The 24,114-nt window shown below is 44.1% G+C and overlaps 9 protein-coding genes across 9 annotated transcripts; 5 read left to right on the forward strand and 4 right to left on the reverse strand.

Annotated features, from left to right (window-relative positions):
• Positions 1-334: 334 nt before the first annotated feature.
• V865_007916 (60S ribosome subunit biogenesis protein nip7) lies at positions 335-1,498 on the forward strand (the record flags this gene model as incomplete). The annotated part of the gene is made up of 5 exons (XM_066231658.1): positions 335-377; positions 451-538; positions 715-874; positions 1,119-1,253; positions 1,379-1,498. 5 exons carry the CDS (start codon positions 335-337, stop codon positions 1,496-1,498), a joined length of 546 nt encoding a protein of 181 aa, XP_066087755.1.
• Positions 1,499-2,030: 532 nt separating this feature from the next.
• On the forward strand, positions 2,031-2,976 carry V865_007917 (3-hydroxyanthranilate 3,4-dioxygenase; the record flags this gene model as incomplete). The annotated part of the gene is made up of 4 exons (XM_066231659.1): positions 2,031-2,100; positions 2,264-2,458; positions 2,607-2,687; positions 2,795-2,976. 4 exons carry the CDS (start codon positions 2,031-2,033, stop codon positions 2,974-2,976), a joined length of 528 nt encoding a protein of 175 aa, XP_066087756.1.
• Positions 2,977-3,471: 495 nt separating this feature from the next.
• Positions 3,472-4,144, reverse strand: V865_007918 (uncharacterized protein; the record flags this gene model as incomplete). Its single annotated transcript, XM_066231660.1, has 2 exons — positions 3,472-3,764; positions 3,892-4,144. 2 exons carry the CDS (start codon positions 4,142-4,144, stop codon positions 3,472-3,474), a joined length of 546 nt encoding a protein of 181 aa, XP_066087757.1.
• Positions 4,145-4,538: 394 nt separating this feature from the next.
• On the forward strand, positions 4,539-7,537 carry V865_007919 (proline-tRNA ligase; the record flags this gene model as incomplete). Its single annotated transcript, XM_066231661.1, has 10 exons — positions 4,539-5,140; positions 5,207-5,321; positions 5,384-5,477; positions 5,539-5,674; positions 5,744-5,808; positions 5,869-5,958; positions 6,020-6,621; positions 6,703-7,010; positions 7,153-7,316; positions 7,449-7,537. 10 exons carry the CDS (start codon positions 4,539-4,541, stop codon positions 7,535-7,537), a joined length of 2,265 nt encoding a protein of 754 aa, XP_066087758.1.
• Positions 7,538-8,275: 738 nt separating this feature from the next.
• On the reverse strand, positions 8,276-10,606 carry V865_007920 (uncharacterized protein; the record flags this gene model as incomplete). Its single annotated transcript, XM_066231662.1, has 9 exons — positions 8,276-8,626; positions 8,692-8,773; positions 8,842-8,916; positions 8,984-9,039; positions 9,103-9,251; positions 9,324-9,439; positions 9,515-9,591; positions 9,655-9,724; positions 9,816-10,606. 9 exons carry the CDS (start codon positions 10,604-10,606, stop codon positions 8,276-8,278), a joined length of 1,767 nt encoding a protein of 588 aa, XP_066087759.1.
• A 2,723-nt stretch (positions 10,607-13,329) lies between these two features.
• On the reverse strand, positions 13,330-14,905 carry V865_007921 (uncharacterized protein; the record flags this gene model as incomplete). Its single annotated transcript, XM_066231663.1, has 7 exons — positions 13,330-13,503; positions 13,575-13,648; positions 13,715-14,030; positions 14,102-14,167; positions 14,226-14,325; positions 14,401-14,537; positions 14,660-14,905. 7 exons carry the CDS (start codon positions 14,903-14,905, stop codon positions 13,330-13,332), a joined length of 1,113 nt encoding a protein of 370 aa, XP_066087760.1.
• Positions 14,906-15,989: 1,084 nt separating this feature from the next.
• Positions 15,990-18,555, forward strand: V865_007922 (uncharacterized protein; the record flags this gene model as incomplete). The annotated part of the gene is made up of 4 exons (XM_066231664.1): positions 15,990-16,013; positions 16,068-16,532; positions 16,600-17,315; positions 17,382-18,555. The coding sequence occupies 4 exons, from the start codon at positions 15,990-15,992 to the stop codon at positions 18,553-18,555; spliced, it is 2,379 nt and encodes a 792-aa protein (XP_066087761.1).
• An 892-nt stretch (positions 18,556-19,447) lies between these two features.
• V865_007923 (uncharacterized protein) lies at positions 19,448-21,556 on the forward strand (the record flags this gene model as incomplete). The annotated part of the gene is made up of 7 exons (XM_066231665.1): positions 19,448-19,709; positions 19,786-19,925; positions 19,994-20,065; positions 20,134-20,294; positions 20,372-20,606; positions 20,672-20,832; positions 20,932-21,556. The coding sequence occupies 7 exons, from the start codon at positions 19,448-19,450 to the stop codon at positions 21,554-21,556; spliced, it is 1,656 nt and encodes a 551-aa protein (XP_066087762.1).
• A 974-nt stretch (positions 21,557-22,530) lies between these two features.
• Positions 22,531-23,991, reverse strand: V865_007924 (uncharacterized protein; the record flags this gene model as incomplete). The annotated part of the gene is made up of 6 exons (XM_066231666.1): positions 22,531-22,582; positions 22,647-22,728; positions 22,875-23,035; positions 23,120-23,308; positions 23,447-23,580; positions 23,728-23,991. The coding sequence occupies 6 exons, from the start codon at positions 23,989-23,991 to the stop codon at positions 22,531-22,533; spliced, it is 882 nt and encodes a 293-aa protein (XP_066087763.1).
• Between the last annotated feature and the right edge of the window lie 123 nt (positions 23,992-24,114).

The raw sequence follows: 24,114 nt of genomic DNA on the forward strand, positions 1-24,114 counted from the left end.
TGTTCCGGTGAGGTGTGATGTATTGATGATTTGTCGATATAATCTAATCTATCTGTTCAACTTGAATTCGAACAACGATGACATGTCACTTGGTATTGCGCGTCGTTCACTCATCCTCGTACAGTGATGAGTGGGGCACCTCATCACCCAATAAATTCATCAGTATTTATTTTATTTTATCCCGGTTTATTTGTCCCTCACGTGGTAAAAGTTGATTCTCTCTGCAAAGATTTCATGTCCACTCACTAAACTCATACTAATGAACATCTATATATCTACTTCGGTATATCATATATCGTATAGTTGATCCTACAAACAGAGCAAATATAGCAAGATGAGACCCTTGACGGAAGAAGAGACAAAAGCGGTATTCGAAAGTGAGCTTGCACTCCTCATTGTATCTCATCATCAAGGATTTAGCTAACTTTGATCCTTCTTCGGTTGTCGCAGAACTCGCAAATTACATAGGGAAGAATTTGGTTCATCTGATAGACAGGGATGAAGATGATGCGTATTGCTTCAGGCTGCATAAAGATAGGTGAGTGCTCCTTGTGACCATGCTGCATCGGCCAAGGCTACCCCTGGACCCTCTTCGAGTCAAGGTATATTCATATACCTCGGACTTTGTTCAATCATCGATATTGAATGGAAGGAAATGACCATCCGGCTGTATATTCTACATCGTACATCCAAGCTGACACTATTCATATGCAGAGTCTACTACCTCCCCCTTCCCATGCTTCACTACGCCACCTCAGTAGCTCGAGGTAATTTGATCTCTCTCGGTACATGTTTCGGTAAATTCTCGAAGACTGGGAAATTCAAGCTGGGTATAACGTGTTTGGACTGGATAGCGAAATATGCTAAATACAAGGTGAGTTTGAGATATTGACTTACCCTAGAGTCATGATGTTATGGTGTCGATTGGATATCGTTCCACAGGACAGGATGAGACGGGAGGAAAGACAAATTACATCGCAAGTAGTGACAGAAAAAAAAAAAAACAGAGTTAGAGCTCAGAAATAAGATAATCCAATCCTAATCTTTACAATAATCCATCTCTCCTCTCGATCAGGAAGTTTGAATCGTTACTAACCACCTGTTCTGCGTGCGCTTAGGTGTGGATAAAACCCTCTGGAGAATTACCTTTCTTGTATGGTAACCACGTCGCCAAAGCTCATTTGGGGAGGATAACGGAGGATACACCTGAACATCAAGGTGTGGTAGTTTACAATATGGCTGATGTACCTTTGGTGAGTGATTTCATGCAAGAATTTGATGACTCTGTGAATTCTCTTGGGTATCAGCGGAGCAACAAAATATCGTGCAAGGTGGTTCGATTGGACCAAATTGCTGATATACCTGTTAAAATATATAGGGCTTCGGCGTAACTGCCAGATCAACAATCGATACTCGTAAATTAGATCCAACCGGTATAATAGTATTTCATCAAGCTGATGTGGGAGAGTTCCTGAGAGATGAAGATACCATGTTCTAATGGAGGGTATGAAAGTAATTATCCTTTCTTAGTTCTTCTTCTATGCTGTCTCATTTGATTTGTATGTATAATATTCAATTTTAGAAAGAATGGTTCGTTACATGATACCACGCAGGGCGGTGAGGCACAAACTCGAGTTATCATCGTACGTATGAGCTTTGAGAGGAGACCCTCTTGAGCATGATCAGGTTGTGAGAAGCATCGTTCTTGGATTGCTGCAATAGCCAACTTTGTCTTTCCTTCATGTCCACTATGCACATTCTCATTGTCTGTCATGCACATGTGAGGGTATTAGAAATCAGTCAGTCCATCATGGTCGATCGGATCTTACCGGCGGAGTGGAGGTGAATCGAATCAACCACGAATGTTTTTGCTTTTTTCCATGACTCATCGTCTATCATCTCCCCTCCTTATATCTTTGGATCATACCAGAATAGACATATCTGAAGGCGAAACCAATCACTCAGATAAGTCCAAACTCACAAGAACAACAATCATTGGATAATTGACATTTGACGATACGGACCACACGATGTTATCACCAGCTATCAACTTCCCAAAATGGTTGGAAGAGAATAATCATCTTCTGAAACCACCTGTAGGTGAGTTTTTTTTTCGATCTATGATCTATGATCTTTGCTTTCTTTTCCGGAAAAATGAGATTTCTATCTTATTCTATCGATAACCTAACTATATTCGCCATTACTTCTACTGTTGGACCTGAAAGTACATTGCAGATTAGTTGATCATATTCTTCTGCGATAGGGAACAAATGCATGTACAAGGGTTCCAATTTTATCGTCATGATTGTCGGTGGCCCAAACACCAGAGTAGATTTCCATATTAACACGACGGAAGAATGGTTCTATCAATACAAGGGAACGATGACGTTGAAAGTGGTTGACGAAGGGAAGATTAGGGATATCACGATTGGAGAAGGAGAGATGTTCTTGTTACCTGGTACGTTAGACTATATATCTACATCTTGACAGGGGAGTAAGAGGGGTTGATGGATACGAGAGAGTATCGAGAGGGATGTGGTGAGAGTGGGTGAGAGGTGTATAATGGTCAAGTGATGTTGCTGATTTACGAGATCACTGCTCTTTAGCCAATACACCCCATTCACCTAGGAGGGTGGCAGATACGATTGGAGTGGTTCTTGAGATGGTCAGACCAGGAGATGCGATTGGTAAGTACCAAATCAACTTACTTCATATTCAATTGCTCTATCTCTGCGATCAGCCGGACGCCACCTATGTCTGATGACCGAGACTGATTTATCTATGATCGATGCAGACACAATGAGATGGTATTGTCCCAACCCAAAGCACGGTGACAACCTCGTCCAGATCCGTGAAGTCACCTTCCACTGTTCGGATTTAGATACACAGTTGAAACCTGTCATTGAAAGGTGGATGACGGATGATGAGTGGAGGACGTGTCCGGAATGTGGGGAGGTAGCACCTGCCAAGCCTTAGGAGGAATTACTTATCAAGCTATCGAGTGATTAGTGATAGAAGATGGCGATGGCTATGTTGGTACTTGCTTTATAATAGGTCAGGGTGAATGGGATATGGGATGTTGTATATAATCTACGAGTTAAAATGAATAAGAGTGAATCCGATGCAGGTATAACCACGAGCATATGTGAAAAATCATATACCATCCCATACTCCATATCCCATATCCCACATTGCATTCAGGCAAGCTGGTCTGATCATAAGCTATGAAAAAGAACGAAAAATGCATTGGAAAGAAAGAGTAACCAAAAATATTATACGATACATTAATTTTACCATTCATACTACGTCTTCTTCCCTTCGTGAGCCTCCTTCGTGAGCTGAGCCGTGTTGCTGTGTAAGGTTACCTCTCCGGTCTCCCTCAATCTTCGATACCTTTTTTGGACTTCATTTCATATCCTTCATCAACCCATACTACGTTATTTCCTTCTTCACCCGTATATAGTCTCACGATCATAACAACCTAGGTAACTCCTTTACCTCCTCCACCTCCTCATCTTCCTCTCCACCAACAACCCCAACACGCTGTAAAACCCTTTCCACAACTAACGGCAAGATCCTCTCTCTCTCCCTCTTCTCACGTACCCTCTGTCTTTTCTGTTCTAAGCGTAATTGCGATAACTGAGATTCAAGCTCTTGGATCTTGCTGTTGGATTCGCTAAGCGATTTGGAGTGAGACAGGTGGGTTCGGATGAGAGAGAGGGAGAGGAAGAGGGTGGTGGATATTAGGAATATGGGGATCATAGCTGGATTTAGAAGGATAACAGAGAGTATTGCATGGATAATGATAGTCATCAATTGAGATATACGATCAAACAAAAGTTAGCTATCCACTATTCTCACCTTTGTCTCTATACGCAGACGCTGACTCACCCGGAACTATCTCCCTGTACCAGACCATATGCGGACTGGGTTTCTTGCCATTCCTCGGTGCTTGACTTGCATTCTGGTGAGCGTGCTGATGCCCATGAGCGTGATGTGTGGTAGATGATGAAGTGGTATTCGATGTGGAACGAGGGAAGGTATAGTGGAGAGATCGATTGGATATTCGTGAGAACGATTGAGGGATTCGGGACATACTGCTTGTCGGACGGACAAGTGAGGCTCGTAGTGGGCTGAGTGACATGGTTGCTGCTCTTCTTGATCCTGAAGTATGCAGTATCCTTGTTCTTTGTGTGGGTACGCTCAAGATGTATGATAAGAGTGTATAGTATTCTTTTCTTTGTTCGGTCCGGCATATACACATAGCTCATCGACATCAGTTCACATCTTTATCGGATTTGCGCATAGTTACGTAACAGCATCAACCAACCAAAAAAACCACCACCATCTACTTTGCTCTGCACTGTTCACATTTCAACGACTTTTGGTCTCTTTCGACTCAATCATATATCCCTTGATCCTTCGTATCCTCTCCTCATCGATACATGCCTTTGTTACCCTCTCACTTACTGAAGGCTATATCACTCTCATCCACCCGAACACGAATCACCACCTTCAGAACCCTATCCACTTCCACCATGTCAGCTCAAGCAGTGACCGACTCGGTGATCCTCGAAAGACTCAAGTCACTTCAAATCTCCCATCCCGACGTGATCTCCCACTCCCCCGTCAAGGGCTCAGCAGAATGGGCTGCAGAATTATCCACCACTGTCCCAACCCTCGCTTCAGTAGGACTGACCAAAACACTCCTCTTCAAACCTAAAACAGCTAAGACTGCTACCCCTACTCCCGTATTGGTCTTGGCAAAGGACAGTACGGAAACTTCGTCTGGGGCAATTGGTAAATTGTTAGAATTGAAGGAATTGAGATTAGCTTCGGAAGATTTGATCAAAAGTGTTTTACCTTCCTCAGCATCAAAAGATGATGTATCGGCCTTATCTTTACCTGCCAATCCAACTATCGACGAAAACATCCATCTGATCTTGGATCAATCGTTGGCTCAATCTCAAGATCAACATGCTTTACATCTTACCTCTTCAAACACGACCATTTTGCTCAAAGGTCAAGATATCAAATCGTATTTGGATAGTATATCAAAGGACAATGCGGTTAGATTAGTTGATTTCGCTGAGCTCAAAGCTTCTGCCCCTGCTCCTACTGCTCCTGCGGCCAAACCTGCGTAAGTACTTATCAGGTAAGCCTCGCGCATCATGTTTATAGCTGACTTGGATCGGCTGGGCTGCAGTGCCAAGGAAAAGAAGACGGAAGCCAAACCCGCTGCTGCTCAAGAGGATGACGAGAAGTACAATATGGCTATCAAGTACAAGAAGGACGAAGATTTCTCAGGATGGTACACTGATGTGAGTTGCTATGCGTATATCAGGTATCATTTCCAGCTTACTGATCTTCAATTCTTATTCAGGTATTGATCAAAGGTCAAATGCTCGACTATTACGATATCTCAGGTTGTTATATCCTTAGACCATGGTCATACTCCATCTGGCAAACCATCCAAAGTAATTATCAGCTGGCATACCTGCACCATAGCTGTTTAAGCTGACGATATTATGTGCGCAGCCTGGTTCGACGACGAGATCAAGAAACTCGGTGTACAAGATTGTTATTTCCCCATGTTTGTCTCTAACGCTCGTCTCGAAAAGGAGAAAGATCATATCGAGGGTTTCGCTCCTGAGGTAGCTTGGGTGACCAAAGCGTGAGTCAGCTTGACTTCTCGTTTTAAGCGGAGGACGAACACAGCTGAGATTCTTTACGAACGGAATAGTGGTAAATCCGACCTCGAAGAGCCTATCGCTATCAGACCTACCTCCGAGACCGTCATGTACCCTTGTAAGTCAGCTACTCCTATCACATTGGGCATGGGAACAAGCTGACAAAAGAATCGCACAGACTACGCTAAGTGGATCAACTCTCACCGAGACCTTCCTCTCAAATTGAACCAGTGGAACTCTGTCGTTCGATGGGAATTCAAAAACCCTCGTGAGTTGCCCTGATCTCAGTGGTTCATATAAGTGGTGTACTGATGTGTCATCTTGTTCAGAACCTTTCTTACGAACTCGAGAATTCTTATGGCAAGAAGGTCACACCGCTTTCCTCACCAAAGCCGAAGCCGCCAAGGAAGTAATGGACATTCTCGAACTGTATAAAAAAGTCTATACCGACCTTTTAGCCGTACCTGTCATTCCAGGTAAGAAATCTGAGAATGAGAAATTCGCTGGTGGAGATTACACGACCACTGTGGAAGGTTTCATCCCAACTACCGGAAGAGGTATTCAGGGAGCTACATCTCATCATTTAGGACAAAACTTCTCCAAGATGTTTGATATTTCCGTTGAATCTCCTAATAAGGATGAAGGGAGGTTGTTGGCTTACCAGAATTCATGGGGATTATCAACACGATCTTTGGGTGTGATGGTAATGGTTCATGGTGATGATCAGGGTTTGGTCCTTCCCCCTAGAGTAGCATTGCAACAGGTTGTCATCGTTCCTGTAGGATTATCGAAAGGTGAAGGTAAGAACCAAGGTATCTACGATGCATGCTTGAATTTGGAGAGGGATTTGGTCAAAGTTGGAATTAGAGCGAAAGCAGATCTGAGAGAGGGTTACACTCCTGGTTGGAAGTTTAACGATTGGGAGATGAGGGTCAGTATTTCTTTACCCATCATCTTTGCTTTGGTGATCCTGTGACAAGACAATGAAGCTGATTCTTCGTGATGCACGCAGGGCGTTCCACTCCGACTTGAGTTAGGTCCACGAGATATCGCCGCCAACACCACTCTCGCTGTCAGACGATATGATAATCACAAATCCCCCATGCCCCTCTCCGATATTGGAAATACCGTTAGATTGTACCTTGATGAAATTCAAAAGTCCATGTTGGAGAAGGCTCAAGAGAAATTCGATACTTGTCTCAAGACTGTCACCAACTGGGATGATGTGGTACCCACTTTGGATGCTAAGAATATCTTGGTACTTCCATGGTGTGAAGGTAGTCAGTGTGAGGATGATATCAAGGAGAGAAGTAAGAGCCAGTGAGTGGGGTTTCACTTGCATGAAATCATCTCTGCTAAAAGCAGAAGAAGGATATGGCATATGAGGAAAGGAGGAATGGAAGGCAATTCGTGAAGTATACCCCCATACTGATCATGTTCATTATTTTTCCACCGACTATAGAGCAAACAAAGGTCAAGCAGAGGACAACAAAGCTCCTTCGGCAGGAGCCAAATCACTCTGTATCCCATTCGACCAAGATCGATTTGGGAAGTTCCCAGAGGGCGAGAACCAAAAATGTGTGCAGTGTGGTGAGAAAGCGAAATCTTGGACAATGTTTGGTAGAAGTGAGTGTGGATTTACGATCGCGATCTCAAATTTGAATCTTTGTGCCTTTTAGGACTTTTGGCTGATGATTTGTTTGTGTGTTCTTGAAATAGGTTACTAGACTGGTCCGAGTGACTATAGCTTTGATTTAGAAGATGATGAGGGTGGGTTGGGTTGGGTCTGTGTTCCGATATGGCGATGGGGGCAGAGGCAGAGAGAAGATCATAATGTTGTTGAATAGACAAGTATAGTGAAACGATGAGATTCGTAGAGTTGGATGCATATGCACTGATATACCCTTCGTTCTACTGATCATTGATATTTGTACTGTGCTTACTTGATGCCAGCCTGTAATTATTGTCGTTGTTATCGATGAGTATCAATTTACCGACTGACTGACTGGAATGGTATAATACTTCACTCAATCGATACAACACGAACGAATGAACCGCCCAGCTTTTTCAAGAGAAAGCCAAAGAAGATCAATCACTAGATAACGTGTTATATATCTCAAAACCACGAGCCTAGTACCCAATACCAAATGCACCATTTTCCAGTCTTATACAATGCATTAACCATAATCAGTCATATACAAAGATATGTTTAAAATTGGGTTTTTTCTACTTCATCTCAACCAAGAAATAACATCCAGCAAGAAAAGTACGGTTTTAACCTTTTTTTCATCATTTCGTATTTTCTTTTATTCAACCAACCATACAGTACATACTATTTCTTCGAGAAATCACCTTAACCTCCAATTCGTTGACCCATACCAAATCATTTTCCAGATCATTTTCAGACCTCACCACGTAGAGCGAGAGAATAAATATATCCTTATTCGATTATCCTTCCCTTTCGAAAGAAGAAAGATCTCTTAATGCCCTTTACAAACCACACCAAACTCGATCAATCATAGGTCACTTTCAAACCTTTCAATAATGTTTACTATAAAGGTCAAGCTATAGATCATCTTTAGAAGTTAAAGATGAGATCGCTCGAAACCTGCAATTCCTCTTTGTTCTTCTTCACCTTCCCCATCACCATGTCTAGGAGGTTGACCTTGGGGTCGGACTCTTCGGATGTAAGAACCTTGAGGATGAACGTGGATGACTTGTTCGGTCCATACGGGAACAGAATGTCCGAGACCTCGAATAGCGGAAGAAGAGGAAGAAGCAGAAGAAGGACCTTCAGTGACACCAGAGGCGACTTGCGGTTGAGTTCGAAGTTGAGGTTGAGGTTGAGGTTGGAATTCAACTTCGGGAGAGTTGCTCGGAGGATTCATCAGGTCGTCTTCGGACGAAACTCCATTATTATCGGCACGAGTTCGTCGCTTCAATACCAAAGGTTATCAGCACAGTCAGATACCTCTAGGTGAAAAGGGGAGATGCGGCTCACACCCAAGTTACGTTCACCTTGTCTAGTGAATTCCATAGAAAGGTCTGTAACAGGAAGAGCGCCAGGGAACTCGGTACCGTGGCTGAGTTAAGAAGAAACAATGTCATTAAAGCACCGATGATTCAAGTAGGATTGGGTTCTTTCACTTACTAAACGGTGAAAGGATGAGTGAGAGCACTGCTGATCGTCTTGGTGATACCGATTGAAGTACCGATATGCATGGGACTGGAACAAAGTCTTCATAAGCAATCATCATATATGGCACAACACATGTGAGAAGTCCCAAACTCACCCAGCAAGATCGAGTAAGGAGACCTTCAAAGCGTATCTTCCGACGTTTCTGACAACCTGGACATGCAAATGGCTCAGTATAATCTGTATCGCGAATATAGCAAAAGCTATATGACCTACAAGTTCAGTGAACAGGAAGTAAATTCCTTTCTTGCCATCGAGGACGAAAGTGTTGGCAGATCGATGAAGAGCACCAAGGAGGTTTCGTTGAGTTCGGTTGAATACCTCTGGATCGATCGAGAAGCTTGAGGCAGGGCTGGGAGGTTTGGCTATGGTAAATCAAATCGCATAAATCAATATGGAAGCTTAGGATTCAAGGGATTATGACCTAATCTACTCACAAGGATCTCGTTCTCTTGGTCTGACTCTCATAAAGGATCGAGATTGGGTGCCATCTTCAGAGACGAGATCGACGGTCATACTGGTATGAACGAGTTTTCGATTGAGGATTGCGTGACTAAGGAGACAAGATTGATCATCAGCAAAGGTAGGATGATGATCTGGTATCCAATGAGAGATGAAGTACACTTACTCAACTGGAATGACCTTGCCATTTTGGTCCTTGACGGTGAGTTGGACAATGAGAGGAGCCGAAAGAGCAGGCCAGCCCTGTTTAAAGGACGATAGGTCAGCTATGACCCATGTCAAGTATCAAACGATCAGCTGACTTACTCTAGGAAGGGGTCCGAGACCGAGAGCTTTACCTCTAGTAGGCTGTTGGATGAGTTGAAGCTCGTAAGTCCTGCAACAAATAAAGCAAGTCAGTATACAACCAAGAGATAACGTTGACGAGCAGGAAGGTTACTGTGGATATCAGGAAGTGAATTACTCACCACTCATCAGTCAATCTCATCTCTTCGGCGATACCATCATTCCAACCTCTGTTGGGTTCTCTATGAGGTCTCATGATGATATATGCCTCAGCGGGGACAGGTCGATTATCTTCTTCGTCATTCATTTGGGAGGTCGCTCGGATATCTTCAGAGTTGGGTGCTCTTCTGAGATGATCTTCACCGCCGACGATCACTCTTGAATAATCAGTCTGAAATCCTGATAAAGTGATAGTACCGATCGAAGGGAGATTGTCGGCCGGTGGAGGAGGAGTAGGCATGTGAATGACGATATCGGCTACTAGTCCTCTTCCAGTGTAACCGTTGTTGATGGTAGTGCGGTTGGGGGTGTTGATGGTAGTATTGGTAGACCAATATTGAGGAGGAGGATGGATGACTCGAGCACTAGTCGGAGTTCGAGCTTCACCTTGACCTTGGGTAGGTGAGTGGTCTACCATTCGAAGATCAACATGGAAATGTCTTCTACCTGATCCACGTTGGACTTGACCTTGACCCTGGATTTGACCTTGGGGGTGAGACGGATCTTGACCCACAATGAAAGTATCAGGTCTAACTTGATTGATGTTGTTGTTATTGTTGGTGAGAGCGGTAATAGGGATAAAACCTGCACGAGTAGGCGAAACGTTATTTGTGTTGGTGCGGAGGTTTTGATAACCTTCGTTTAAACCGGCTGCGGCGTTGCTGGGAACGGTACGAAGGGTAGATCGTGACGATGGGTACCTGCTCGATTCGTTGTTGTTGCTGTTATCGAAGTTCGAGGGGTGGCTTACCATAGTGAAAGATCAATTCAGCTGAGAAGTAATTAAGATTAGTCCTCAGCGCACTCCGAGCGTGATCAACGGCTACAAAAATAAAGTGCGCCTCGGAAACCTTATTGCAGGATCATAAAGCCTCGAAAGCCGAGGCTATATAAAATCATTTATGGGTATAAACTTGTTATCCCAGCGGAACACCTTGGATGAACAAGAGTGAGGGGTGAATGGAGAGAGAAAAGAACCAGAGTTTTTTCTTTTAGATTGTGTGGGGGGTGGAATGGGAACAGATAAAATGGATTGATTTGAAGAAATGGGGATTGAATTATCGATTTTGAAGGGGTATTTATACGTTTTTTTCTTTATGTGGTATGATAGTAGTAGGGGAATTTTTATCGATTGATAGGATGGTACAGTAGTAACCTGTAAACCAGAAAATCTTTTGTTAGTTTGAGTATGTCGTATATGTTCCGAATACAAAATGGGGTACCGCTTTGTCACTGAATCGAGCCATACCGCAGGATAAGTTGATTGATTTTGATGGTAACACACAGCACGGTTCATCAGGTCCAAGTTGATCGCACAACCTTTTTCGTCTCCCAGAGAGGGTCAATCAACAGTTGGATGTCTCTTCAGCTCTGATATCATACGGTGAATAGAGAGAAGTGAAGTAAGATTCAAGAGCCCATGACCTGCATGAGGTGTATATTCGCTTCACTCGTCATGTTTGATAAATCGATCAAACTAAAGGATGGGATGACATGTCCTTTGGTTGTCAAAATCCACTTGGTTTAATAGTGACCCCAAAATCAAAGTTTCCTTTGTTACCTGCGCCCTCGCCGTTGGCCGGTGTCAGTCGTCGTGGTATGTATCAGAGAGCTTTGGACAATGATGATGAGTGATCATGAGGTGCGACCAAGGTCAGGTACAAGAAGAACACACCTTTTCACCAAAGGATACAGTATCGCAGAGTAAAGAAATACCTCAGTCTGGACTTACACTTCGAGAGAAGCAAAGGAGGGGTACGGTCTTTGTCGTTGAGATTCCTTTGATATCTCAAGAAGGAAAAGGGCGATCAAGGCTTGAAGCAAATCAGATCCCATTAAGCATACAATCCGCTCTTACCAAAGAAAGACAATAAGACAAAATTTACTTTGATCGGAAAATATCGCAGTGATCCTACCCTACCCAACCCTTTTCCTCCAAGGAACTTTTGTATCCAACAACGGCGTCCCAGTGGTATCTCTTCCTGTGTCTATGTTTGAATGATGATTCCTTGAGCAAACGTCTGACAATTTGCTTCTACATGCCATACCACAAAAACCTGGGGATCTCGGCTAAATTTTGCAGTGGAGCCACATGTGCCGAATAACATTTCAAAGGAGGGTGACACTGTACATTCCAGCTGTGTGGTTTCGAAACTTCCAGCATGATTCGAATGACCACGCGATGGTGTGTGAACGATGGATGATAGGAGGTGTGCAGCGAGTTTTTTTGTGGTGACAATTGCTGATACGCCTTTCGTATGATTTCATGATGTATAAGTGGATTTACGGCATGTCGCGGATCATTCATTACAATCTGATACGAGCACTCTGTAGACATTTCCGATCGGATTTGACGCAGTCCTAATCAGGCAGTTCGGACTTATCTATTAATGAAGGTTCCAAAATAATTACACGTGTGTGAAATTTTTCAATGGAATTTGTACGCGTAGCGAGGGGAAGAATCGTTAGAGCAGAGTAAAACTGTTTTAAGGGGGACTGCATTGATTGATTTGTTTGATGGTAACTGACTGTGACAAGTTGATTTGCCACGAAAAGTTCAATTTACCCTGTTTAACTTTTCCTCTACGCAGGCGTTACACAGTGAGGCAAAGTGGCAGATCAATCCTTTGTAGTGAGAATTTGATCGGACACAATTCCTTTTCAACTGATAGATCAGGTTATTGGGTGGATGAGTCAATGACTTCCCCACTTTATATATTTGCACATAACGATACAGCTATGTAGTACTCATCGTGCATTAATGTTGGAGTAACATATCGAAATGCATTCCTACTGTCCTGCTGTTCATGTGTACATAAATATCGTATCGCTGAATCACCCATTACTGTTCAATGTCTGACTGCTTCAAGGTGGATCTTATAGCTTGATCGGCCGACACAGATCCACCCTTATTCAGAAGCGATGATCAAAATCAGTTCTGAGGATCCAAAGGAGGTCATGCGTTTACGGTGATTGATGAAAATTCTGATTTTTGACTGAGAGGGAAGGGCGAAACGGGGTAAGCGAACTTTGGTTCTTGGGGCGAAACAGAAGGAAGCAGTATACCTGTGTACGGTCCGATGAGAACGGAAGGAGATAGTGAGATAGTTGAGTGAGCAGTTCGGCTAAAGAGTACTTGACACGTACTTGGTGAATGGACAAAGGCGACATCGATTTCAATTGGAGGTACGTGTTATCATACAGGTTGCCGGTATTAGGGATGTGGCAGACAGGATCGAGAAAGGTATATCAAGGACTCTTGGTTATGGATCGTAATGATGTGGGGATGATCAGAATAGGAAGAATGATCGCTTAGATCTTCTCGCCGAACTTCAATCTTCACATGTCACATCGAATATCCATTACATTATCATGTCACTACGAAACAGTATCCATATCTATCAAAGAATATAAAACATGACACCATACTACAAAACTCAACACTATCCAGGTGGATTCTTTGTCAACCTCAAGAAGTTATAATCCCACAGCACTAGCTACCGTATTGTAACCCCTTTCCTTCAATGAACCCAGATTGACAGGAGTCAGCGGCATACCTGTTTCGATGAACTTGAGGATATTCTCGACTACTTCGCCGTTCATCGGTGGACCCATCGAGTCGGGTGCAGGAGCTACATGAGGAGATAAGGTCTATGATAGGAAATCAGGTGTGGTCATTATCCTTGTTGAACCAGTGGATCTTTAGAGGGGATGGGACTTACAACATTTGGATTGCTCACTAAGCCTGGATGGACGGTAGGTTCATTCTCGAATACATCCAATGCAGCTCGCATCACTAACTCACATCTCTTTCGTCAATGGTTCATTCCTTTTCGCTTGGAAGAGGAGTTGTTGAACATACCTTTACCACTATCCAGAGCATCCACCAAATCACTTTCCACCACCACCGGTCCTCTACTGACATTGACAATCACCACGCCATCCTTCATCTTCGCAATCGACTCCTTGCAGATCAAACCTTTTGTCTCTCTCGTCAGAGGGCAAGTTAACACTATCACATCTGCTTCGGCGTACATTGCTTCGAGTGATCGATAGCCCCATGCTGGATCGGCTGTAGGGGAAGGTCTTCGAGAATGGTAGATTATCGAGTTAGCGCCGATGGAAGTGAGGAGGTGGGCGACTTGGGTACCGATAGAGCCTAGACCTATTATACCGATCTGACATATACACATCGACAATAAGCTTGAATCTAGGAATGAAATCTATAAGAAGGAAGAATAACACTTACAGTAGCGGTACGCCAATCTAGTGTTCGGACGTTGGCTCGCCATTTACCAGCTCTAACAGATAGATCCTGCGTTTGGAAATCAGCACAAGCTCGATCGACCAATAAGAAGAGTTGATTCGCTCACCTGAGGTGTTAATCCCCTCATGACGGATAGTATCAACATCAGAGCTCCATCAGCGGTACGTTTCCCGACTTGGGTAGGTGAGTTGGCATACATCGCGCCGCTAAAAGCAAGTCGTCAAGATCAGCTTGAGCCCCACTTACACCACCATCGCTCATTGACAGAAGCTCACACTTACGTGCTCGTTATCCAATCCACATCAACTTTATCATATCCTGCACCAGGTCCTACATAAAGCTTACAATGGGGTGCTAGGGGTCCTAGTAATCCTTGATCCCATTTACCAGGGAAATTGTCGGTTATCAAGAATAAGCCCTACATGCGTCCGAGATGAATCAGCTATCTGCGCCGACCTAAATCCTTTCTCAAGTTTATCTACGAGTGAAGAAAATGACAGGTCATGGTATGGGAGCAGAATGAGAAGAGGATGCACTCACACCAAAAGCTACGAATGGACCTTCCGTCTCCACTACCTCCTTGATAAGAGGAACCATGTCATCATATCCTACTCTAGGTAAACATTGAACTTCTGCAATCTCCCGTAGCTCATCATCAAACTTCGTTCCAGATCGATCACCGAATAATAACACCTTTGGCTTTGAGCTGGTGTGAGATAGCGACGAATGTGAGGTGGTGGGCGATGATTGTGTGGAAGATGAGTGGGGTGAGGAGGATGTAGACATGTTGAGGAAAGCTTGGAATTTACTTTACAACTGATTATGTACACGGGATTCTAGACATAAGAGGATCAGAATATATATAAACAAGAGTGTTGATGGATTGATATATTCAGGAAAGAAATGAGAGGGGGAGAAGAGAGAGAATAGTTGGATACATGTTCCCATCTCACTTTGTTTTTTATACAATAGAACGTTCGCATATGACCGATTGACGTTTCCAAGCACATGCACAAGCACCAACATATTGCGCAATCAGTTTCATGCATTCTTTCTTTTCCCAGTGATCCTATCGCTCCAGAGATAAGAGAAGTGGATTTTGTATGAATTTTGATATTCTGAATGTCAAGTGGTCAGATACGGTGGAGGTGTACTCTCTCACAGTGTGATTTGTCGGTCGGAGCTTGTTTTTTACGGCCGGAACTTGTGTCTGGCACTGTTTTAGATATATATCGGTCATGTCCATCGGTTACTTACTGCTGAGCTGATACATATGGAGTGCACATGTAAGCATGATCAAACATACTCAGCGCGCAGTGTAGTAGTATCTGGATGCCTGAGCTGTTGGCTGCTGCAGGAATGCGGAGCGTGAATTCGTCGTTTGGTAGGTAAAGTACCATGAAAAGGATCTATTGGCAAGTAGAAGAGCGACGTTTCATGTCGGACACTTCGATACTCTCTCGAGGTTGAAATTGCAGGGGCATATCTGTTCTGACAGAGATATAGATATGTTATATCGCCATTCATACGATCGTGTGTTGTTGATGACGATACATATTCAACGGAATCTTCAGAGTATACATGTATATTCTTAGGGGTCAACAATCATTGCTCGATCACGTGATCTATCAGCACCGTTGTTTTTCCGCGATGATGGGAGCTCGGACCCTCTTGATCAAAGGAACGCTCGGATCTCAATTGCACCGACGTATCATTTCGGACCGGGTCATCCTATCGATATGCATCACGAAGATGTAACTCTGGTTGTCATGAGCCAGCATAGTGGAATATAAAGAACAATGCAGACGTAGGTGTCATGACAATAGCTTTGCAACTGACTGATCGCTAGGCAAGTGACATCGTAATCAACATGGTATCTCCCGAGGTTCAAAAGGTGAGTTAATATCTCTTGGCATCGTCAACATCATGCTGATTGACGTGTATTTAGACAATCAATACCCTTCAAGCGAATTGGGTCTGGGTCCCAAAATGGATCGACTCCTCATCAGACAACACCGCTGCTCGACTGGTCTCCTTCACACGTACTGTTAACCTCAAAAGCAGACCTTCCGAGGCTCTGTTACACTTTTCTGCTGATACGAGGTACAAGCTCATCGTCAATGGACATAGAGTCGCAGTTGGTCCATCAAGGAGTCACTCGACAATATGGTATTACGACACCTTAGATATTTCCCCTTGGCTCACTGAAGGGGAGAATAAAGTGGAGTTCTTGATTATTAGGTATTTCGCAGGCTCGAGAGGTGGTATGCCCTTTGAGAGGACTACTTTCCCGGGATTCACGTGTATTGGAAAGGTCGGAGATGAAGATCTAGCTTCTGCTAAAGGATGGACTGCTGTGGTAGATGATAGTAGGAAATATCCCACGGGATTGCAGGATGATGTTTTCCTTCATGTAAGTACTGCTATCTAAACACGGTTTTCTTTGATTATATACACGATTGACCTTGGATCTCTACCAGATCAACGAGAGAGTTTCCCCTGTCCCTCTGAACCAAACAGTCACTCCTGTCCCTTACTCACTCAAGACGCTTAATGGAGAATTGGCTCCATGGCGATTACGACCTAGAGAGATCCCTCTGCCCGAAAGCAGCTCCGTATCAGTAAACACGATCAACTCGATCCAGAGCAATTCGACGCAAGATGAGTGGGCAGACTACCTATCTGGTAAAGGTGTGGTTTCACTCGAAGCGAATACCAAACATTCACTCGATATTCAAGCGGACGTTCATTCGACAGCGTTCGTCCGATGGTCTTTCACCTCGAAGAAAGACACTCAAATCAAGTTGAAGATAACTTATTCGGAAGGGTATGAACTAGAGCCTAGATTCTATCCTTGGCTTCGAACAAAGGCAAACCGACTCGATTCCAAGAACGGTCTCCTGCTTGGTCCGTACGATGAGATGACCCTCGACATTCCAGCAGGTCAGGAGGTTACATATGAGCCATTTTGGTTCAGGACTTTCCGGCTGATCCGATTGGAGGTGGAAGCTGGTACTGCTCCGGTGGAGCTTGTTTCGTTTAGTGCTACTCAGGTGAACTATCCTCTGGATGTCAAGGGGAGCTGGAAAGAAGTCGGAGATGAGTATAGCGAGAGGATATGGGATGTGTCAATTCGAACTCTGAGGAATTGTATGTTTGATGGATATTCGGATTGTCCATTCTATGAACAGCTACAGTAAGTCTGAGCACACCCTTCTTTCGTATACTTCCATCGTGCTAATACTCGTATATTTGATCATAGGTATTCAGGAGACAGTCGATCAGTCGGATTATTTCATTACCTGATCTCAGGTGATGACCTACTTATGCGACAAGCCATTACCAACTTTGCCGCCTCGATCACACCTGAAGGTCTAACCCAGTCAAGATTCCCTTCTCACGTCCCACAGATCATCGCTGGCTTTTCGCTATATTGGATTCTGCAGATCTGCGACCATCACCTATTCTTCGGTGATACACCTTACTCCAAATCGTTTGTTCCTAAGATCGATGGCGTATTTGAATTCTTCGATCAACACATCGACGAACTAGGCTTGGTATCCGGTATCTCCGAAGATGTTTGGCAATATTGCGATTGGGTTACCACATGGTCTGCAACGGATGATCATCCCGATAAAGGCGTACCCACCTCTGGTCGAAAATCCAATCGACACACATATCTCAGTTTACTCTATGCCTACGTGCTCAAACAGGCCGCAGGACTATTACGTCAAGTTGGTCGACCAGGTAATGCAGCAGAGTACGAAAGCCGTGCTGAATCACTTAGAAAGGCAATCAAGAAACATTGCTATGATGGAGAATACTTTACCGACTCAACCAGCGATATAGCAAAAGGAGATGATCTGGCTTATTCACAACATTGTCAAGTATTTGCTGTACTTGCTGGAATAACCACCACGGAAGAAAGTATCAGAATACTCAAGGGTTCGTTCAACGATCCGAAATTTTCGAAATGCTCGTATGTGATGATGTTCTACGCTCTACGTGCTTTCTCACAGGCAAGTGATGAATTGTATGAAAGCAATTATGCGACAGTGTGGAATCCCTGGAAAAGGATGTTAGATAATGGATTGACGACTTGGGAGGAAGATGATGTGAGACAAAGATCGGATTGTCATGCGTGGGGATCAGTTCCGATCTATGAGTTTTGTACGGAAGTAGCTGGTATCAAGATTATCGCTCCGGGCTGCAGCAAGATACTGTTCAAACCTAGGCTAAATCTATCAGAGGAGTTGGAAGCGAAAGTGGCTTTAGGCAAAGATAATTTAGCGCAAATTTCGTGGAAGAAAGAAAAGGACGGTGAAGGAAAGACAGTCAAGCTGGTATTGCAAAAGAAGATACACGTGATTAGTCAATTGCCCAGTGGGAAAGAAGAAGATCACGGTGAAGTCGCAGAGCTGAGCTTTGTAGTATGAGCCAACAGCGTGTTTTGATAGTTTCTTTGCATGCATCTATAGAGTTCGAACAGAGTGTCTTCGAGTGCAGCATGGTGGCATTATGAAGTAGTATCACTGTTTCGTGGTGCAAGAAACATCGAGGTGGCCATCGAGTTCGACCATGTTGACCAAGTTCTGAACAAGAGGCCGATGCTTGGAAGCTCGGGACAGACCCTTGTTTGGGATCATTCCTTCATTCATCCTCTCCAACGACATGCGGCTACTTTGATGCTAGCGATGTTACTTGCAGCTTGGTGGTCTACATAAGAGCCTCGGACCGGAATCCGAACAGGCGGTATGAGAAAGATCCGTTTGCATTGTACCGTGCTTCATACGGTGATGATTGTTCTGAAGCGGTGGTAATCAAATGAGGACGAAAATAGCCTCAGAGGGGATGCGACATCCCTACGGTAAAAGCATGATACATGTGTGTTCCCCGCGGCGCTAAAGCCCGAAACAGAAAAAGGAGAACAAAGGAGGAAAAAGCCCCAAGGAAAAGACCGAAGTTTTTTCGGTTTTGACGTTACCGTAAGATTCACATGAGGCACCATAACCGCCGTTTTCAGATTTATGTCTAAAGGGTTTGCTCTCCCTTTCCCGCCCTCCGCAATGGTGGCTTTGTTTGAGAAGGCCCGAAAGATTTCGATTTCTTACGAGATGATGAGGAGAGGGTGATGAATACATTTTTACTTTGGAGCTCGCTATATTGATATACCGTTATACCGATTTGCAAGGTGCTCCGGATGGTCCTCCATGGGCAGCTGATCGTATATATACTGTATAGTATAGAGTATGTGAAGCGTAATTGAGCTGCCATGTCCCCAGGCAATTTTCATTCATCGAACTCTTGTACAGATTACACTAAGACAAGATGGCTCAAAGTCAACCCGCTACTGAGCGAAATCACGATATCGTACCTGTGTCTTTGGACATGGACGAGAAGAACAATGAACTGGTCCATCAAGATCATCTGCAAACAGCCGAGGAGATCAGAAGGACCATGTCCAAGGGTGGTCAAGTCCAGATGAGATCGAAGCATGACGATCTTGGTGTCTGGGCTGCTGTCAAGCAAAATAAGAAGATCGCACTTGTAGCTATGGCAGCTGCTTTCAGCGCTTCTTTGGAAGGGTATCGTAAGTTACTACCACGTTGATCTTCACATTACCGGTTACACTATAGTAGCTAATGATATGGTGTGGGTTAAAATAGAAATCAACTTGAACGGTGGTATCGTATCCAACAAGGGTTTCATCGCGATCATGCCTCGAGATGCCAAAGGGGCTATTCTTGGTAAATACGTTTCTGCATGGGGTGGTATTCAATCAACTGGTCAAACTTTAGGACAAATCGTAAGTTGCTTCGTATCCTACTCATATCGGGGATCTCCGACTGTGGCTCATTTTTGCTTCGATTGTAGTTCTTGCAATACTTGACCGACTACCTTGGAAGAAAAGCTGCCATGTACACTCTCTTTGTCTTCCTCGTCGCAGTGAGTCACCCTTGAATGTTTATTTTTACCCCTGTGCCCAATACTGATGATCATGGCTTCGATTGCAGAGTGTTATCGCCGAAAGTTTAGTCAAAGGATGGGAAACCTGGTTGATCGCCAAGCTGTTCTCCGGTATCGGAGTGGGAATGCTTCAATCCACTCTTCCTGTCTACTTGGCTGAGATTTCCCCAGTTCAGCTTAGAGGATTGTTCATCAACGCATACACTTTGTGAGGCTGAATTCAGTCGCGTTGATGGCGAATGTGGCACTTTGTTCGCTTGACTGACTTTTGTTTTGGTCTCACAGCTGGTTCTGTTTGGGTCAACTTTTGGCTGGTGTCGCATTGAACAAACTACAAACCGGACATTTCAAGACTGCTATCTACACTCAATGGGGTATGATCGGAGTTATGGGCATCATCTTCGTTCTCCTTCCCGAGTCTCCATGGTGGTTAGTGAGCAAAGGGAAACTCGACAAGGCTAGTAAAGTCCTTCAAAGATATTACGGTCATATTGAGGGTTATAACGTCTCGGATGAAGTTGTAAGTCAAAGTTGTGATACCGAGACGCGCGTGACAGTAGCTGAGTGTGGCGCTTTCCCTGATAGGCCATTATGACCGCCACCATCGAAGCCGAGAAACAGACCGCCGCCCGAGAAGGTCAGGAAGGTCATTGGGCCGTTTTCCAAGGTCGCAACCTTCTCAGACTCATCATCGCTGCTTGGCCAAAGATCATTCAACAGTTCGTTGGATTATCAGTATTTAACAGGTTAGTGGGCAGTTTGCTTTCCCTTTCCCTTCCTATTTAACAGGTACCTACAACTCGCGCGAGATGAAATTAATCACGCTTATATTTACATAATAACAGCTATTCTACATACTTCTTCCAACTCGCTGGCAACAAAAATCCATTCTTGGTAACTGTCATTCTCGGTTGCGTCCAACTTCTCGCCATGTTGATCACTGCCTCATTGTCGGATGCCGTCGGACGAAGACCCCTCACTGTCTACCCTTACGGAGTGACCAGTTTGAGTGTTTTGGCATTGGGTATCATTGGATGTTTCGACTATTCAAGTAAATCACTCGGTTCACTCTTAATCTTCTTCGCGTGTCTCGCCACATTCACCACTACCGGTGCTTCCGCCATTGGATATGCCTACGCAAGTGAAATCCCTTCCCAGAGACTACGAGCGAAGACTGCTGGATGGGGTTTAGCTATGTCCAATATGGTCGCTATCATGTTCAGTTTCTGCACACCCTTGATGTTGAATGGTGATGCTCATTGGGGAGTCAAGACGGGATTCTTCTTCGCGGGTACTGGTACAGTCAGTACTATCGTCGGCTGGTTCCTCTTGCCTGAGGTCACCAGACGATCTCCAGCAGAGATTGACGAGCTCTTCGAGAAGAAGGTGCCTCTCAGGAAGTTCAAGGGTTACGTCACGGAGGTTCAAATGGTTGCGGAGGAGAACAAGAGGATGCAAGAGGGTCATTAGGCTGGTACAACGAATGGATGAAAGGCAGCTGTAATGGTGTGTATCTTAGTTTATCATAGGTAGTCTTTTTAGGTCTACAATAACATGGTCATTTGTCTGAATTTTCCGTAATAATCAAAGATAACAACTTAAAGTCGCTATTTTCGTAGTGATATATAGCTTTCTGCCTGTCGATGCAACGTATAAGCTTTGTGCTGCGTCCTTGCCGTGCCTTGACAACCCGCAATGTCAATCGATATTGATCTTGTCGGCGTGAGATTCTGGCAAATTAACCTTTGAGATGTAAGCTGCATATTCAGCCAAAATCAGTGGGGAATGGTTGGAGGTTTCAAGCTACTGTATAACTATCCTGCAAATTTTCTACATCTTTTAGCACCGTTTTTGATTTCCCATGCCGGGCATTGACCTTACTCGCATCCAGATGGACATCAGCTGCTACTTTTTCTCTTGATCTTGCAATTGGATCATGATTTACACGCGAATGATACTCACCACAAACTGACTAAACAGCATTGACTCAAACTACATGTATATTCCCTTCCATAAACAGAAGCCCCCCTCTCTGCCCAACTCTTCTCCTTCCCATCCCCATCGCAAAGTCCCCCCAGCCCAAAGATAACAATCCAAACCACCTCCTCCGCATGAACATGCACTGTTGAATGACCTTAGAGGAAGCTCATAGCAGAGGCCAGGTCTAATGGACACGCGCCGTGGGTCTACGAGCTTCGTTTGCTTTTTTACGGGACAATACACCACTCAATCAGATCAAATCCCTCTACAGAAGTCAAATATGATGATCAATGTCTCTTCATCCACTGAGATGGCTACAATATCAGGAATGTAGAGATATGTCACAGCAATTGCACGATAGCATAGCATGCATTCGTCTGTCTAAGTTATGTGAATTCCCTTCAAATCGCTTAAACCTGCCGAAGACCCCAAAATACAAGAAATACATATAAACGGTTACATTCTTATCCCTTCCCTACACTTGCTTCCCAATGCTGATCATACAACTTGAATGTGCTATACAAAACCCGACATCAGCTTTACGACCAGAATCGTTCCGGTTTGTCAGTACTAAGCTCACCTGATCAGACCCGATAGCAAGCCAGTAAAGCATTTCATAGGTTCTTCTATCAATGGGAAATTCAATTCGAATACGTCGTATGCTAAACATTCAAGTGAGGTCAACATTTGTCAGTTTAGTTGGTTGGATGAATTACGATTGATATTGATGTATAGAGGAAGAAAGTCGAAAACGGAGGTAGAGGTGGAGAAGTGGGGTGGAGCCAAAGAAGAGTGAACAGTTACTTACAGACAAACGCAAGATCCGCTAATAATTTCCTATTTGTCCAATTGGCCTCCTTAAGCTCATTCCTCCTCTTGTCCAAGGATGCAGATGAATTGGCAATTTTCGGTATAGTCTTCAAATGGAGTTTGTACAATCCCATTATCGTCGTTAGTAGCCAGAACCGACTACATGAACAATTGAATTAGCATTCCCACCTACGACAGATCCGTAAAGAGAAGTTAAGTTGAACAGTATGATCAATCACTTACTTTGCCCAAACATCCGCTATATTCCCTGTTCGTTTCCCCACCAAACCCAATTTAGCCAAACAGTATATGTCGTCCGACAGAGCCGAGAAGAGGTCGATGAGGTGTCCGACGAGTGTGCGGGGAGACATCGGTTCGTGCGATAGGAGGTCAGATAGGGGATGTAAAGGGTTAAGGAGGAGGAGGCATTTTCTGTAAGTCACCATCAACCGTGAATCATCAGCCAAGCTCGGAATGTCGCTGATGTCACTCAGTCTAAGAAAATCATATGTATCTCATTTTGATGATGATGGTTATCGGGAGAAGGAGGGAGATGTAACGTAAACTCACCTGGTCATGGATAAACCAGATATGGCTATTTTCATTCTTTTCGAATTCGATCTGAACCAAGGTGATAAAGGACGTATCCTCGATATTAGCGATAATAAGTAAAGGTAGGTCCGTAAGGAGTATTGTATACATTTCTGCAAGGTAGTATCAGATCATCAGCAAGAGGAAAGACAAGATGGACTTTGAGTAAGGCAAACATCCTCCGAAGAGGAATGCTTGACTTGTCGATATCAATCACCCGCAGCGGTCTCTGTTGACCAACGACGGATGAATCAACTCACCAACACCTTATCTCGTCCTTTACTAGTATCCATGATCCTCGCCAACACTTTCACTCCTAACGGTCCATCTCTATCCTCCTTCTCCTTGTGTTTTTGTATTTCATCTTTCTTTTCTGGGGGACTTATCAACCCCAAAGCATCCAGCCCGTTAGGTAGATTATCGACATCCCAAATTACCTCTCTCTCTTTTCCCGCTCCTGATCTGCGATTGGGGGGAGACTCGGTCCTCCATGATGAATCTAGTGAGATGGGCGGTATACTCATATTTATCGGTCTGAATTCAGGATTTGACGATAACGAGAATTGCTTGATGTGATGAGAGTTACTGTAAGACCAGGGTCGGTCAGCGGATGATTCTACTTCCAAGGTCAGGCTCGAGGTGGATGT

Source organism: Kwoniella europaea, chromosome 3 (assembly GCF_036810445.1).
Source record: "Kwoniella europaea PYCC6329 chromosome 3, complete sequence".
NCBI classification, from domain to species: domain Eukaryota; kingdom Fungi; phylum Basidiomycota; class Tremellomycetes; order Tremellales; family Cryptococcaceae; genus Kwoniella; species Kwoniella europaea.